The 17,005-nt window shown below is 51.9% G+C and overlaps 1 protein-coding gene across 1 annotated transcript; it reads left to right on the plus strand.

The window, feature by feature from the left end:
• The first annotated feature begins 3,607 nt into the window (after positions 1-3,607).
• Positions 3,608-15,392, plus strand: TSGA10IP (testis specific 10 interacting protein). Its single transcript, XM_010366446.1, has 8 exons — positions 3,608-3,786; positions 4,869-5,005; positions 5,099-5,823; positions 5,992-6,139; positions 11,396-11,566; positions 14,311-14,410; positions 14,619-14,743; positions 15,246-15,392. The coding sequence occupies exons 1-8, from the start codon at positions 3,640-3,642 to the stop codon at positions 15,367-15,369; spliced, it is 1,677 nt and encodes a 558-aa protein (XP_010364748.1). The 5' UTR covers positions 3,608-3,639; the 3' UTR covers positions 15,370-15,392.
• The last annotated feature ends 1,613 nt before the right edge of the window (positions 15,393-17,005 follow it).

The raw sequence follows: 17,005 nt of genomic DNA on the forward strand, positions 1-17,005 counted from the left end.
CACTCCAGTCTGGGCGACAGAGCGAGACTCCGCCTCAAAAAAAAAAAAAAAAAAAAAAAAAAAAAAAAAAACACAGTTTTGAAAGAAACGAGTAAGGAACAAAAGTGAGATCAATACTGCTTATGCAAATTAAATATACACAATACCATTTACTTATTTTTGTACTCAGTTTTATTTTTTATGTTTTTCTTGAGACAGGGTTTCACTTTGTCACCCAGGCTGGAGTGCAGTGGTGTGATCATAGCTCATTACATCCTCAACCTCCTGGGCGCAGGTGATCCTCCCGCCTCAGCCTCCAAAGCAGCTGGGACTACAGGGACACACTACCATGCCCAGCTAATTTTCTTTGTATTTTTTTGTGGAGCTGGGGTTTCACCATGTTTCTCAGGCTGGTCTCCAACTCCTGAGCTCCAGTGATATTCCTGCCTTGGCCTCCCAAAGTGCTGGGATTATAGGCGTGAGCCACTGTACCCAGACTACAATACCACTTACATAAACAAAAAATACATATACACAAAATGATAAATGCTTCACAATGATCCATTAACACCTACCTACCTACCTTCCTTCCTTCCTTCCTTCCCTCTCTTTCTTCCTCTCTTGCTTTTTTTTTTTTTGGAGTCTTGCTCTGTTGCCCAGGCTGGAATGCAGTGGCATGTTCTCAGCTCACTGCAACCTCTGCCTCCCGGGTTCAAGCAATTCTCCTGCCTCAGTCTCCTGAGTAGCTGGGATTATTATTACAAGTGTGAGCCACTGCGTCCAGCCAGGCTCTGTTCTTCACAGGTTCACACTGCTTGCTGAATAGAGAATGGTATCAGGACAAAAGCAAAAACTGGGAGGTTGGGTGTGGTGGCTCACACCTGTAATCTCAGCACTTTGGGAGGCTGAGGCAGGTGGATGGCTTGAGGCCAGGAGTTTGAGACCAGCCTGGGAAATATAGTGAGATCCCATGTCAATAATAAATAAATAAATAAGCAAAAGCTGGAGATTAAGCATTACTGAAATGATCCAGAGGAGAGAGGGTATTGGTTTGGAGAAGCGCTGGATTCTGCATGTATTTCAAAAGTGGAACTGGTAAGGTTTGCTAAGTCATTAGGGGCAGAATGTGAGTCAAATGAAGGAGTCAAGGATGATGCCAGGGAGTTGACCTGAGCAACAGGAATCTCAGACATGCCCCTGACTGGGATGAGGCAGGCCAGGAGTCTGACCTTCAGCATGTCAAGTTGAAATGCTTATTTATCCAAGTGGGAATGTCAGATGGGCCACTGGATATTTAAGTCTGGGAGAGGTCAGGCTGAGATATGTAGACTTGGGGACAGGTGGAAAACAGTAGATGCTGTTCTGGTGCAGTGGTTCATGCCTGTAATCCCAATGCTTTGGGAGGCTGAGGTGGGCCAGGAGTTCAAGACCAGCCTGGACAACATGGCAAAACCCCATCTCTACAAAAAAATACAAAAATTAGCCAGGCATGGTAGCGCTTACCTGTAGTCCCAGCTACTTGGGTGGCTGAGGCAGGAAGATCATTTGAGCCCAGGAGTTTGAGGCTGCAGCGAGCTGTAATGGCACCACTACACTCCAGCCAGTGTGACAGAGTGAGACTCTGTCTCAGAAAGCAAGCAGCAGGTGGCTTTTAAGGCCGTCAGACTGAACGAGCTCACTCAGGGAGGGAGTGTGGTTGAGGAAAGAGGTCTGTATGCACCTCCTGAGAATATCAACCTGAGAAACCCAGACCTGCCCTCTGCCAAGGAAGAAAGTGGCCCAGAACTCTGGACTGCCCAGGAAATCAACTGAGTTGAGGCCTGGAAGGGGCTCCGTTTCTGAAAGTGGAGCCGCCTACATGTGTCTTCCACTGCGCCCCAGGTGTGGGAGAAGGCTGGCAGCCCCCTAGAAAGAACAGTTGGCATATTTTGGATGGCAAAACAGCTTCGCCTGGAGCAGCACTATTTAGGATATTTACATTGGATGTGCTCATTGTGAGGCACTACTCGGATGGAGTCTGAGAGCAGAAGAGGGGCCACAGGGCCACGGTCTGAGAAAAATCCTGCCTCTACGGCATCTTCCAGGATAACCTGCTTCCCTGGGGCCACATCACTGATTAATTAATAACAGCAACATGGCCCAGGGCAGTGGCTCACGCCTATAATCCCAGCACTTCGGGAGGCCAAGGCGGGTGGATCACTTGAGGTCAGGAGTTCAAGACCAGCCTGGCCAACATGGTGAAACCCTCTCTCTACTAAAAATACAAAAAATTAGCTGGGCATGGTGGTGGGCGCCTGTAGTCCCAGCTACTCAGGAGGCTGAGGCAGGAGAATGGCGTGAACCTGGGAGGTGGAGCTTGCAGTGAGCTGAGATCCAGCCACTGCACTCCAGCCTGGGCGACAGAGTGAGACTCCGTCTCAAAAAAAAAAAAAAAAAAAAAAAAAAAAAAAAATATATATATATATATATATATATATATATATATATATATTTGAAATGGAGTCTCACTCTTTTGCCCAGGCTGGCAGCTCACTGCAACCTCCGCCTCCCGGGATCAAGAGATTCTCGTGCCTCAGCCTCCCGAGTAGCTGGGATTACAGATGCCTACCACCACACCCAGCTAATTTTTGTATTTTTAGTGAGATGGAGTTTCAGTCCAGGTGGGAGATGGAGTTTCACCATATTGACCAGACTGGTCTCGAACTCCTGACCTCAGGCACTCCACCTACCTCGGCCTCCCAAAGTGCTGGGATTATAGCCACCGCCTGGCCTGGGGTAAGCTTTCAATGTTTTAACTCCCTCCAGAACCTCATGGCCCATGAAGATGGCCAGGTGGGCCTGGGCCTAGGCTCTGAATGGCCTGCTGCCTCTCTCCTGGACACAGTGTTCGACTTCCTGGCTGGGGCTGGGAGTGCAAAGATTTGTTTATTTGTTTATTTTTTCTTGAGGCAGAGTCTTATTCTGTCGCCCTGGCTGGAGTGCAGTGGTGCAATCTGGGCCTGATGCAGCCTCTGCCTCCCAGGTTCAAGTGATTCTCGTGCCTCAGCCTCCTGAGTAGCTGGGATTACAGGTATGCGCCACCATGCCTGGCTAATTTTTTTTGCATTTTTGGTAGAGATGGGGTTTTGCCATTTTGGCCAGGCTGGTCTTGAACTCCTGGCCTCGAGTGATCCACCTGCCTAAGCCCCCCATAGTGCTGGGATTACAGGCGTGAGCCACCACTCCCAACTCGGGAGTGCAAGGATTGAAATAAAATCTTGTGAAAAATCTTGTGAATCAAGTCCCTGAAGGAGCCATATCTCAGTTTGGCTCCTTCAGGGACTTGGCCAGGCCTGGGGCGCAGCACAGGAGACAAGCTAACTCCCCTGTACAGATGGATGGGGAAACACAGGCGGAGTAGGGACAGAGGACTTACACCAGGTTACATGGGGAGCCTGTGGATGAGGCAGGAGCAGAGGCAGAACTTGGGCCTGGTTCTCTGCACTGAACGACTCCTGGGCACCCTGCTGAACTCTCCCTTAGAAGGAGATTGGCCTCACATACCCCACTGACCCCTTCCTAGTATGCTTTTTGCCAGACCCCTTGAGACTGGCTGAGGACTGGTTGCCATAGAGATGGCCTGTTGGGCAGTTCCACGGTGGGGATGGGGGATGAGGCAGGATGGGGCAGGACACCAATATGCTAAATACCTACCAAGAGTTGGTTAGGACCCCGTTGGCGCGACCAGGGCAGGACATGCGGCTTCAGGCTCCAGGAACCAGCACCGGGCTGCTCAAGCTGCTGTCGACCATCTCTCAGGACAAGCAGGTGAGGTAGGCCCAGTGGGGGCACTTCCAGCTGCCCAGAGCCAGGTGGGCTGCCTTGGGTCAGGGAGGCCTGAGCTGGGGAGGCCCTTGAGAAGCCACGAGACCTGAGCTGAGGTCCACGTGAAAGTCAGGGAGGCAGGAGTGGGACAGGGACCACATGGAGGCCTAAAGGTCTTGGGAGAAGCCGAGGGATGATGCCCGGGGGTGACTCCCTGGGATGATGGGGTGATTTAGGGAACACTGTGGGAGGAGCAGGGTTTCAGGAAAGATTAAAACCACCTTGATGAAAATCACCTTGGTTTCTGCCTTGGCTGTAGCAGGTCCAGGGCCCAATGGGACATTTGGGAGTACAGTCCAGGGCCCAGAGGCGGCCTAGTGCAATGGTAACAAATCTGGGCTCCACCACTTCCCAGCTGTGTGACCTCAGTTACTCAGCTTCTCTGAGCCTCAGCTTTCTCCTCCAAGTGATGGGGGTGATAATGAGTACCGGCCTCCTAGGGTCCTTGGGAAGGTGTGTTTATGCATGAAAGTCCTGAACACACAGTAGGTGCTCAGCAGGTGGCGGCTGTTGCTATTTTAATATGCAGAATGGAGGTGGTGTTCAGTCGGGTTTTTTTGTTTTGTTTTGTTTTTTGTTTTTTTGAGACGGAGTTTTGCTCTTGTTGACCAGGCTGGAATGCAATGACGCAATCTCAGCTCACTGCAGCCTCCACCTCCCAGGTGCAAGCGATTCTCCTTTCTCAGCCTCCCAAGTAGCTGGGATTACAGGTGCAGGCCACCACACCCGGCTAATTTTTTTTTTTTTGTATTTTTAGTAGAGACGAGGTTTCACCATCTTGGCCAGGCTGGTCTCAAACTCCCAGCCTCAGGTGATCCGCCCCCCCTTGGCCTCCCAAAGTGCTGGGATTACAGGCGTGAGCACCACACCCTGCCCTGTTTTGTTGGTTTTTATGGTAACGAGGGCCCAGAGGGGCCCAGCCAGGCCCAGCCAGGTGCACAGAAGAGGAGGGCACCCGGGTGAGGTGCAACACAGTCCAGGAGGCTGCTTGAGCTGGCTGCTCCTCCCCTAATGTCTCTGCCCAGGGCCGCCTGGGGAGTGGTGATGGTGTGCCAAATCAGGACCTGCAGCGGAGGTCTCAGAGCTCAAGGCAGACAGCAAAGAAGGACCGCAAGTCCAGGGGCCAGAGCAAGAAAGGACAGGGCTCTGAAGAGGCTGAAGAGTAAGGAGCAGCGGGATGGGTCAGGAGGGTGCTGGGGGTCAGGGCCCTCTGGGGGCTGGTGCCGACCCTGACCCCCACCCTGTCCTTCCTCAGTCTCTTCCGCCTTTCTCCTCGGAAGCCCTCCTTCCCCTTCCAGTGGGCCTGGGAGAGCATCGCCACAGATATCCGGGCTGTGCTTCAGCCAAGTTCCCCAACCCCAGGCCACCAAGCCCTGCCCATGCCCTCCTCGTCCTCCCAGCGCCAGTCCAGGCGCAAGTCCACGGCCAACCTCCCAGAGGCCTATGGCTGCTGCCGGAAGACAGAGGCGCAAAACCTGAAGGCGAGACAACAGCTGGGAGCCTGGGGTGGTGTCTCCATCCCTCCTGGCAAAGGGGAGCTAGGACCGGAACCCCCCCGTGAGTGTGGCCTCCAGCTGCCTGGGAGGAGGCCAGGATCAGGATCGGCGTCCGACAAACAGGTCCAGCTGCAAGGCCCGGGTGCTGAGGAGGCTGAGAGGGGTCTGAGTTCTGGGGAGCTGCCCCAGTGCTGCAGGAGGGGGTCCATCTCAGAGGAGGAGCAATTCTCAGAGGCCACAGAGGAGGCTGAGGAGGGAGAGCACAGGGCTCCCTGCAGGAGGAGGGCTGGTTGTCAGAAAAAGGGGCAGATTTCCGGAGAGGAGGCCTCGGATGAAGGGGAACTGCAGGGCCAGAGCCAGGGGAGCAGGCCCAGCTTCAACAACCTCCAAAGGCCACAGAGGAGGAAGACAAGGGCCAGGGAGCTGCAGGGGCCGTGGGACCTGGAGAAGCTGCACAGGCAGCTACAGAGAGACCTGGACTGTGGTGAGCGTGCGACTCGGAGCCCGGGTTCCCCCAAAGCTACACTGTGGGGACAGGGAGCGGTCGAGGAGGCTGGGCTCAGGCAGGCTGGGCTGTGCTCTGAGTGCTGGGGGGATTGCCCGGTGGCCTGGGAGAGAGAGGCAGCACCTGACTTGGTCCCACTGTGGGCAGGCCCCCAAAAGCAGCCCTGGAAGGCTTTGAGGGCTGCCTTCCAGGCCTCCAGGCAGAATGGAAAGGCCTATGCCTCAGAAGATGATGAAACTTTCCTGTCTGCCAACCTCCCCAATCGCACCTTCCACAAACGACAGGAAGCCACCAGGTAAGAGGGAAGAGAAGGGAGTGGGAGCCCACGGTGAGAAGTAGAGATGGAGCTGGTTCTCCAAGAGATGCTTAGGCATTTGAACTCTCATTCATTTCTTTCTTTATCCATTCACCAAACTTTTGGATCATCCATCCATCCATCCGACTACTGATAACATCCATCAACCATTCACCCATCTCTCTGAATACCTGGCCAATTATCTACTGATACAGCCACTTTTATTTCCCATCTTTTCTTCTATCCATCTGTTAAACTATTAACTAAGTGATTAATCCAACATTTATTATCTACTCCTAGGCCCTTAGGATGTAACTATTAAAAGACTTGGAATTAGCTGGACACGGTGACACATGCTTGTAGTCCCAGCTACTCAGCAGGCTGGGGTAGGAGGATCTCTTGAGCTCAGGAGATCAAGACTGCAGTGAGCTATGATCCAGCCACTGCACTCAGCATGGGCAACAGAGTGAGACACTGTCTCTAAAAAAGAACTTAAGGTGCCAGGCGTGATGGCTCACGCCTATAATCCTAGCACTTTGGGAGGCCAAGGCGTGCAGATTGTCTGAGTTCAAGAGTTCAAGACCAGCCTGGGCAACATGGTGAAACCCTGTCTCTACTGAAAATATAAAAAAATTATCCAAGTATGGTGGTGCGTGCCTGGAGTCCCAGCTACTTAGGAGGCTGGGACATAAGAGTCACTTGAACCTGGGAGGTGGAGGTTGCAGTGAGCCGAGATTGCACCACTACACTCCAGCCTGGGTGACAGAGTGAGACTCTATCTCAAACGAACAAACAAACAAAAAACCCAGTCTGGTCAACATAGCGAGACCCCTGTGTCTACAAAGGAAAAAAAGATTAGCCTGGCTTGGTGGAAAGTGCCTGTAGCCCCAGCTACTCTAGAGGCTGAGTCAGGAGGATCTCTTGAGCCCAGGAGTTCAAGGCTGCAGTGAGTCATGATCACATCACTGCATTCTAGTCTGAACAACAGAGCAAGATTCTGTTTCTAAAGCAAAGGAGATAGTGGGAGCTGAAGGGGAGACTGGAGGCCGTGAGGAGACTGTTGGCAACACTGAGGTGAGGAACCATAAGGACCTGAACAAGGAGGCCCTGTGAATGGAGGGAGGGGATCCATTTAAGAGACACTTAGAGGCTGGTTCAATAGGCCTTGGTGACTGGTGACAGGTGGCATGTGAGGGTAGGGGAGAGTTCATTCAGCATTCTTTTTTTTTTTTGAGATGGAGTCTTGCTCTGTCGCCCAGGCTGGAGTGCAGTGGCGTGATCTCCACTCACTGCAAGCTCCGCTTCCCGGGTTCACGCCATTCTCCTGCCTCAGCCTCCCGAGTAGCTGGGACTACAGGCGCCCGCCACCGCGTCCGGCTAATTTGTTTTTTGTATTTTTAGTAGAGACGGGGTTTCACTGTGTTAGCCAGGATGGTCTAGATCTCCTGACCTCGTGATCAGCCCGTCTCGGCCTCCCAAAGTGCTGGGATTACAGGCATGAACCACCACGCCCGGCCTCATTCAGCATTCTTACGCACCCCACAATTCTTTTTTTTTTTTTGAGACAGAGTCTTACTGTGTCACCCAGGCTGGACTACAGTGGTGCAATCTCGGCTCACTGCAACCTCTGCCTCCCGGGTTCAAGTGATTCTCATGTCTCAGCCTCCTGAGTAGCTGGGACTCCAGGCACACACCACTACACCTGGCTAATTTCTGTATTTTTAGTAGAGACGGGGTTTCACTATGTTTCACCAGGGTTTCACCGGGTTTACACCATTCTCCTGCCTCAGCCTCCCGAGTAGCTGGGACTACAGACACCCGCCACCATGCCTGGCTAATTTTTTGCATTTTTAGTAGAGACAGGGTTTCACCGTGTTAGCCAGGATGGTCCCTATCTCTTGACCTCATGATCTGCCCACCTCAGCCTACCAGTGTGCTGGAATTACAGGCATGAGCCACCGCGCCCGGCCGCTGGCTAATTTTTAAATTTTTTGTAGAGATGGGGTCCTGTTATGCTGAGTTTGACTTTTTTTTTTTTTTTTTTTTTTTTTTTTTTTTTTTTTGAGACGGAGTCCCACTCTGTCGCCCAGGCTGGAGTGCAGTGGCCAGATCTCAGCTCACTGCAAGCTCCGCCTCCCAGGTTTACGCCACTCTCCTGCCTCAGCCTCCCGAGTAGCTGGGACTACAGGCGCCCGCCACCTCGCCCGGCTAGTTTTTTGTATTTTTTAGTAGAGACGGGGTTTCACCGTGTTAGCCAGGATGGTCTCGATCTCCTGACCTTGTGATCCACCCGTCTCGGCCTCCCAAAGTGCTAGGATTACAGGCTTGAGCCACGGCGCCCGGCCTGAGTTTGACTTTTTTAAGATTTGACACGTAAGGGAGATTATATGGTATTTGTTTTTCTGTGCCTGGCTTATTTCACTTAACATAGTGTCCTCCAGGTTTATTCATGTTGTTGCAAATGACGGGATTTTCTTTTTGAGGCTGAAGGATGCCATTGTGTATATATACCACCTTTTCTTTATCCGTTCATCTGTTGATGGAATCTTAGGTTGATTTCAGATCTTTGCTACCGTGAATATTCCTGCAATGAACATAGGAGTGCAGCTACCTTTTCAACATACTCATTTCATTTCCTTTGAATATGTACCCAGAAGTGGGTTGCTGGATCTCATGGTAGTTCTACTTGTAATTTTTTTGGGGAACCTTGATATTATTTTCTATAATGACTGTACTAATTTATATTCCCACCAACAGTAAACAGAGGTTCCCTTTTCTCCGCATCATCACCAACTCTTATCTTTCATCATTTTTATAATAGTCATTCTAACAGGTGTGAGGTGATATCTTATTATCACTTTATTTTGCATTTCCCAGATGATTAGTGATTAGTGATGGAAAAGACATTTGTATGTCTTTTTTTGAGAAATGTCTATTTGGGTTATTTGCTTATTTTTTAATTATTATTATTATTTTGAGATGGAGTCTCGCTCTGTCACCCAGGCTAGAGTGCAATGGCACGATCATAGCTCACTGCAGCTTTGAATTCCTGGGTCCAAGTGACCCTCTCACCTCAGCCTCCTGAGTAGCTGGGATTACAGGTGCATGCCACCACATCCAGCTGATTTATTTTTATTTTTATTTTATTTATTTATTTATTTTTTTGAGATGGAGTCTTGCTCTGTCGCCCAGGCTGGAGTGCAGTGGCCGGATCTCAGCTCACTGCAAGCTCTGCTTCCCGGGTTTACGCCATTCTCCTGCCTCAGCCTCCCAAGTAGCTAGGGCTACAGGCGCCTGCCACCTCGCCCGGCTAGTTTTTTGTATTTTTTTGGTAGAGATGGGGTTTCACTGTGTTAGCCAGGATGGTCTTGATCTCCTGACCTCGTGATCCGCCCGTCTCGGCCTCCCAAAGTGCTGGGATTACAGGCTTGAGCCATCGCGACCGGCCCAGCTGATTTATTTTTTAACTTTTTATTTGTAGAGATGGTGTCTTGCTATGTTGCCTGGGCTGGTCTCCAACCCCTGGCTTCAAGCAATCCTGCTGCCTCCACCTCCCAAGGTGTCGAGATTACAGGTATGAGCCACCACGCCCTGCCTCTTTGCCTTTTTTTTTTTTTTTTTTTTTTGAGATGGAGCCTCACTTCATCACCCAGGATGCAGTGCAGTCGCATAATCTTGGCTTGCTGCAACCTCCACCTCCCAGGTTCAAGCAATTCTCTTGCCTCAACCTCCTGAGTAGCTGGGATTACAGACAGACACCACCAGGTCTGGTTAACTTTTTTGTATTTTTTAGTAGAGACAAGGTTTCGACATGTTGGCCAGACTAGTCTCGAACTCCAGACCTTCAATGATCTGCCCGCCTTGGCCTCCTGAAGTGCTGGAATTTCAGGCATGAGCCATCGTGCCTGGCCTTTGCCCATTTTTTAATTGAGTTATTTGCTTTCTTGTTACTGAGTTATTTGAGTTCACATATTTTGGATATTAACCCCTTTTCAGATGTATGGTTTGCAAATATTTTTTCCCATTCTATGTCATATCTGTTGATTGTTGCCATTGCTGTGCAGCAGCTTTTTGGTTTGATGCAACTTCATTTGTCTATTTTTGCTTCTGTTGCCTGTGCTTTCTGGGTCATATCCAAAAAACCATTGCCCAGACAAGTGTCATTAAGCTTTCTTTGTGTGTGTGTGTGTGTGTGTGTGTGTGTGTGTGTGTGTGTGTGTTAGGGTCTCAATATGTCGCCCAGGCTGGAGTGCAGTGGCTCAATCATGGCTCACTGCAGTCTTGATTTCCTGGGCTCAGGCGATTCTCCCACCTTAACCTCCCGAGTAGCTAGGACTACAGGTCTGGGCCACCACGCCTGGCTAATTTTTTGTATGTGTAGTACAGACGGGGTTTCATCACGTTGCTGAAGCTGGTCTCAAACTCCTGGGCTCAAGCGATCCACCTGCATCAGCCTCCCAAAGTGCTGGTGTTACAGATGTGAGCCACCACGCCCAGCCTTTTATTTTATTTTTTTTTGGCTCAAGATTGCTTTGGTTGTTTGGAGCATTCCACGGTTCTATATTAATTTGAAATTATTTTTTCAATTTCTGTGGAAAATGTCATTAGAATTTTGATAGGCTTGCATGGAATCTGGAAATTGCTTTGGATAATATGGACATTTTAACAATATTAATTTTTCCAAAGCACCCTTCATTTCTTTTTCTTTTCTTTTCTTTCTTTTTTTTTTTTTTTTTTGAGATGGAGTTTTGCTCTTTTTGCCCAGGCTGTATTACAATGGCGGGGTCTCGGCTCACTGCAACCTCTGCTTCCCGGGTTCAAACGATTCTCCTGCCTCAGCCTCCTGAGTAGCTGGGATTACAGGCATGTGCCACCACGCCTGGCTAACTTTTACATTTTTAGCAGAAACGGGCTGTCACCATGATGGCCAAGCTGGTCTCGAACTCCTGACCTCAGGTGATCCACCTGCCTCCACCACCCAAAGTGCTGGGATTACAGGCATGAACCACCGCGCCTGGCCTGCAAGCAGGAGACTTCTAGAACGAGTAGGGAAAGGCCTTGAGCTGGGCCTGAGGGCTGAGCCTCCAGGGCAGTCTCTGTCATGGACTTCCATGACAAACCCGACTCCCAGGACACTGGCTCTGGACCCTGCAGCCCCTCCCCACAGGCTCCCATATTCCCTTATCCAGCCCCTGGCCCTCTGTGGGGCTCCTGCTGCCCATAAACCTCTCATTCCCCTTCCCTTTCTCACCCAAGGAGCCTGCTGCAGGCCTGGGAGCGGCAGCGGCAGGAGGAGCAGCAGCAGGCCGAGCTGCGGCGGGCCCGAACACAGCATGTACAGCGGCAAGTGGCCCACTGCCTGGCAGCCTACGCACCCAGAGGGAGCCGGGGCCCTGGGGCAGCCCAGCGCAAGCTGGAGGAGCTGAGGTAGGGAGCCTGGGCTTGGGGAGGCCTGGCTGGGAGAAGGCAGGGAGGCCGTGCCAGGTCTCAGTCTATAGGACTGAGGAGCACCAGCCCTTGCCTTCTCTGGGGCTGGCCAGGCCACTTCACTGTGTTTCCAGATACGGACGCTGCGTCATGGAGAGAAGGGGTCCATGGAAGGCTACCCAGTTAATAATGACAATCTCTGCAGCTGTCAAATGGTCAAGGTTAAAATATGCTTCATGTATGATTACCCTTTTTCAAACCTTCATTTCCTGATTTCCAATGCCAGACATGCTTGTTATAAAATTTCAAAGATTACAGAAATAATGCCTGGAGAAGGTGAATAGCCCTGTGACTCCACTCTGGGAGACAGCCATTGTTCACAGTCGGCTGAAGAGTCACATTTTGTTCTCTTCCTATATTGTGACCATTTTCTGTTTGTTTGTTTTTTTTTTCAGACGGAGTCTCGCTTTGTTACCCAGGATGGAGTGCAGTAGCACGATCTCGACGCACTGCAATCTCCACCTCCCAGGTTCATGGCATTCTCCTGTCTCAGCCTCCCGAGTAGCTGAGACTACAGGCGCCCACCACCAAGTCCGGCTAGTTTTTGTATTTTTTAGTAGAGACGGGGTTTCACTGTGTTAGCCAGGATGGTCTTGATCTCCTGACCTTGTAATCCGCCCGTCTCGGCCTCCCAAAGTGCTGGGATTACAGGCTTGAGCCACCGTGCCCGGCCAAGTGTTTTGTTTTCATAGTGAGGCAGGAAGTGTAAGGTTCAGAACTCCAAGTGGCAGGTGCAGCAAGAGTGATTTAACCTCACTCCTTTTACTTTCTATTTGAGAGGGTTAAGGCATAAGTAGATATCTCCCATGCAGTCTCTCAGCCCTTACAGCCTGTGAACTTCGCTGTCTGAGCGGAACAGGAGACTATGTCTTGCCTAGGAAGGGCGGCACAAAAGAGGTTGTCCTGTGGGAGGGAGGGATGTGTCTTCCTTCCATTCTGAGATGATGCACGGGGCTGACACCCACAGGCACCACTTCCCTTTCTGCTCAGGGCTCCTGTCACTATTTTTCTGAGACAAAGTCTCACTCTGTCGCCAGGCTGGAGTGCAGCAGTGCGATCTCGCCTCACAACCTCCAACTCCCTGGTTTAAGCAATTCTCCTGCCTCAGCCTCCTGAGTAGCTGGGATCACAGGCGCACGCCACCACTCCCAGCTAATTTTTGTATTTTTAGTAGACAGGGTTTCACCATGTTGGCCAGGAAGGTCTCAATCTCCTGACCTCGAGATCTGCCCACCTTGGCCGGCTCCTGTCACCTCTAACAGAAATAGCATAAAGCATCCAGCAGGAAAAGTGCACAAAATATCACAGAAAAGATAGGGACTGCCAGCTCATTTCCCACCTCCCCTTGTAACTGCCATAAATTCCTCCCTAAATAGTGAAAGCCCTTTTTTGCAGTAACTTGTGTTTCTGGCCATGGGTTTTCAAATCCATGTATTTTTCTCAATGGAGGACAGTTCCCTCCCTGGCACAGGGCCAACGGGCATGGCCCAGCAAGGCTGCGTTTTTCCACAGGGCCAAGCACACTCGCTGAGGTCCCAGCACAGGTCTTGGGGTCTTATCTGCGTCTCCCCTCCCTTCCTGTTCACAGGTGCTGCCTCCACACCTCAAGGCCTCTCTTATGTGCTTCACAGATGGATGCCTGGTCCCATGTGGGGTGTGGCCCGAAGGCCCTTCTTGCTGCTAGGGTGCTCTCTTCATGAGTGGCAGTGACACTCAAGTTTGTCAAGCAGAGACATTTATGACAAGTGCACAAACTGGGTTTTGGGTTTTTTGAGACAGGGTCTCCGCTCTGTTGCCCAGGCTGGAGTGCGGTGACACAATCAGCTCTCTGTAGCCTAGACCTCCCAGGCTCAAGCGATCCTCCCACCTTGGCCTCCCAACTAGCCAGGACTACAGGGGCACACCACCACGCCTGGCTAATTTTTGTAGAGACAGGATTTCACCATGTTGCCCAGGCTGGTCTCAAACTCTTGGGCTCAAGTGATCCACCCTCTTTGGCCTTCCAAAGCGCTGGGATGGCAGGTGCGAGCTGCCGCACCCGGCCATGCTGGGTTTTTAGAAATGAAAACTGTGCTTCCCCAGTGGAACCCGGATCTCTCCGGGGTGTGTTTTTTAAATTTGAAATATATATATTTTTAGTTTCTCTGTTCCATTTTCCAAGCTGCCTGCTTATAAGAACCAGAGAGAATGCTGGCAAGCTTGTCCGATCCCTGCTCTATAGCACAGTGAAATAAACTGAGCCCAGAGCCAAGAGCCCCGAGAGAGACCTCGCCCAAAGTCACACAACCAACAACCAGAGCCCCCCCTCAAGGGGAAGAGGATGGGGAGGGAAGGCTATGTAAGCAGGTGTCTAGAAGCTCAGAAGCTAGCACTGGTCCCTTTCCCATGGGGGTGGCACAGGAAGATTGGCAAGCCCTGGCTGCACAGGGCTCGGCCCCTCACTTCCCAGCTGCACAACTTTGAACAAGTCCCTCAACCCTCCTGAGCCATCAGTAAACTGGGTGAATAATTTCCACCCTGGCTGACTTCACAAGGAATCCAGGCCAGAATGGGAATGAAATAGCTTTGTAAAGGTGAGGGTGAGGACGTGAATATCAAGTCTTTAGTGAAGATGAGCCGGCTCAGGAGCGGAGATCAACAGTTGTGTCCATGGTTAGCTGCACAAAGGCCTGTCTCCCCTGCAGGCGCCAGGAGCGACAACGCTTTGCTGAGTACCAAGCGGAGCTGCAAGGCATCCAGCACAGGGTGCAGGCCCGGCCCTTCCTGTTCCAGCAGGCCATGCAGGTGAGGCTGGCACCTGGACAAGCACACAGCTGCCCCCTGTGAAGAACTGGCTGAGTGGGTTAGGGAAGCAGGATGCGAGTAGGTCCCTACAGATAGGATCCCAGGGCCGCTGCCCTCTGGAATCCCTGGGACTCCCTCAGTAAGCAGAGCCCCACCTTGCCCTTGGCAGCCCTGGTGCAGCGCGAGAAGCCCTCTTCTCTCTCCTCAGGCCAATGCCCGGCTCACTGTCACTCGGCGCTTCTCCCAGGTGCTGTCAGCACTGGGGCTGGATGAAGAGCAGCTTCTGTCTGAGGCAGGAAAGGTGGACAGAGAATGCACCCCCAGGAAACCCAGGTGAGTCTCCCTGGCAGGTCAAGAACTAGCCCTGCCATGCTGCTGTGGGAAGGGGCGCCCACACCAGCACTCTGGGCTCTGGAGGGCCCCCCTCAGGACAGGCAGAGAGCCCAGAGGAAGGCAAGGCCAGGGTTGTCATTCCTACTTCTCAACGAGGAAACAAAGGACCTGGGGGAAGGGCCATGTTTAAGGACACAGGAGCGAACAAGCAGCAGAGCCAGTCTGGGACTCTGCAACCACATGAGCAGCCACACACCAAACTCTCATTAGGGGCTGGCACCACCACGCTGGTCACCCCATGTCTTAGAATAACCTGGTACAGAGCAGGGATTATGAAGCCCACTTGGCAATAAGGAAAGTGAGACTCGAGAAGGGAGTCACTTTGCTCAGGATCACACAGCAAGCCAGTACAGGAGCAGGGTTTGAAGCCACATTGTCAGTGGTTTTCTTGGGCATGGGGGTGAGAACTGCAGAGCCAGGGGCCTCTATCTGTGTCTTGAAGGAGCCACAGGTCAATGGGGGTGAGAATGGAGCACTCTCCTCAGAGGCCCCCAAGGACAGAACCCACCGGCAGCCAGCCTGACAGGCACTACAAGCCCAGCCTGGACCCGGAGTGCAGTTCCTGAGATAAAATTAAAGGCTTTATGGCAAACACAGTGTGGGATTTCTGCTGGTGGTGGTGGTGGAGGAGGCTACGGGTTGGAAGTGGGAGGTGACAGGTAGGTGGGCAGCAGGCTTAGCTCTGTCCCCACACCCCCTCCCCTCCAGGAGCTCTGGCTCTTTTGGTTCCCCCCACACAGCACACACAGCCCCTTCTCTGCTCCTGAGGAGTGGGGACATCTCGAAGAGCAAGAGCTGTAACTTCTCCACCCCATCTCCAATGTATATGTTGGTTCCTATAAATTCAAGCGTGAATAAGATGGAATGACTCCTGCCTCTGAGGATACCCAGTGAGTGGGAGAGGGAGTGGGCCCTTAAACGGGTGCATACAACATATCCCAACCCACGCTCACATCCCAACACACGCTTATATCCTAACACACACTCATATCCCAACACATGCTCACATCCTAACACACGCTCATATCCTAACACATGTTGAGTTGTGCCAGGCAGGGAGCCATAGACTGAGCAACCGTTGGGTGAGGGGAGGGGTTTCAGGACAGATTGGGATTGTGTGCACTGGGCTTTTTTTTTGAGATGGAATCTCGCTCTGCTGCCCAGGCTGGAGTGCAGCGGCGTGATCTCGGCTCGCTGCAAGCTCCGCCTCCCGGGTTCATGCCATTCTCCTGCCTCAGCCTCTTAAGTACCTGGGACTACAGGCGCGCGCCACCACACCCAGCTAATTTTTGTATTTTTAGTAGAGACGGTGTTTTACCGTATTGGCCAGGATGGTCTCGATTTCTTGACCTCGTGATTCACCTGCCTCGGCCTCCCAAAGTGCTAGGATTACAGGCGTGAGCCACCGCGCCCGGCCTGCACTGGGGTTTTAAGTCCCAGTAGTTTTAAGTTAGGGCTCCTCTCTTCAAGAAAAAAACTCATACACACAGATGTGCCACATTTTGCATTCAATTTCAGGGGTTCCACGGATACACTGACGCTCATGTGGCGCTCCTTCAGTCTTAACAGTTCACGGGGCGCGGGTTTAAAAAATCCAATCCAGGGTTGGGCGCAGGGGCGCATGCCTGTAATCTCAGCACTTAGGGAGGCCAAGGCGGGTGGATAGCCTGGCCTCAGGAGTTGGAGACACCCCCCTCCCATCTACAAAAAAATACAAAAATTAAAGGGGCGTGGTAGCGTTCACTCGTAGTAGTCCCAGCTACTGGAAAGGCTGAGGGGGTAGGATCACTTGAGCCCGGGAGGTCGAGGCTGCAGTGCGCCGTGATCGCGCCACTGCACTCCAGCCTGAGCAAGAGTGAGATCCTATCTCAAGGGAAAAAAACAAAACAAAAAAACCAGGGAACGTGGGAACGAAGCGTTCCCTGACGATACTGGTTATAGCGGGGTCGGAAACTGGGCTGTGGAATTGGAGATAACGGGAAAACAACACCCGTTGAAGCCACGACCCTAGGAGTCCACTAAGCGAGCACCCATTGTAGGAGGGAGGTGTCTACGGAAAGGCCGTGAGGTAGTGAACACCCCGTTGCCGCTGAAGTGCAAGCGCAGCGATGCCGGGGAGGAACTTCCAGCCACGAAGACACTGGCTTAAGGTCCTCTAAGTCCTTCCGGTTCTGGGATCCCATCTCCGGGTTAATTCCGCTT

Source organism: Rhinopithecus roxellana, chromosome 15 (genome assembly GCF_007565055.1).
Source record: "Rhinopithecus roxellana isolate Shanxi Qingling chromosome 15, ASM756505v1, whole genome shotgun sequence".
NCBI lineage: Eukaryota > Metazoa > Chordata > Mammalia > Primates > Cercopithecidae > Rhinopithecus > Rhinopithecus roxellana.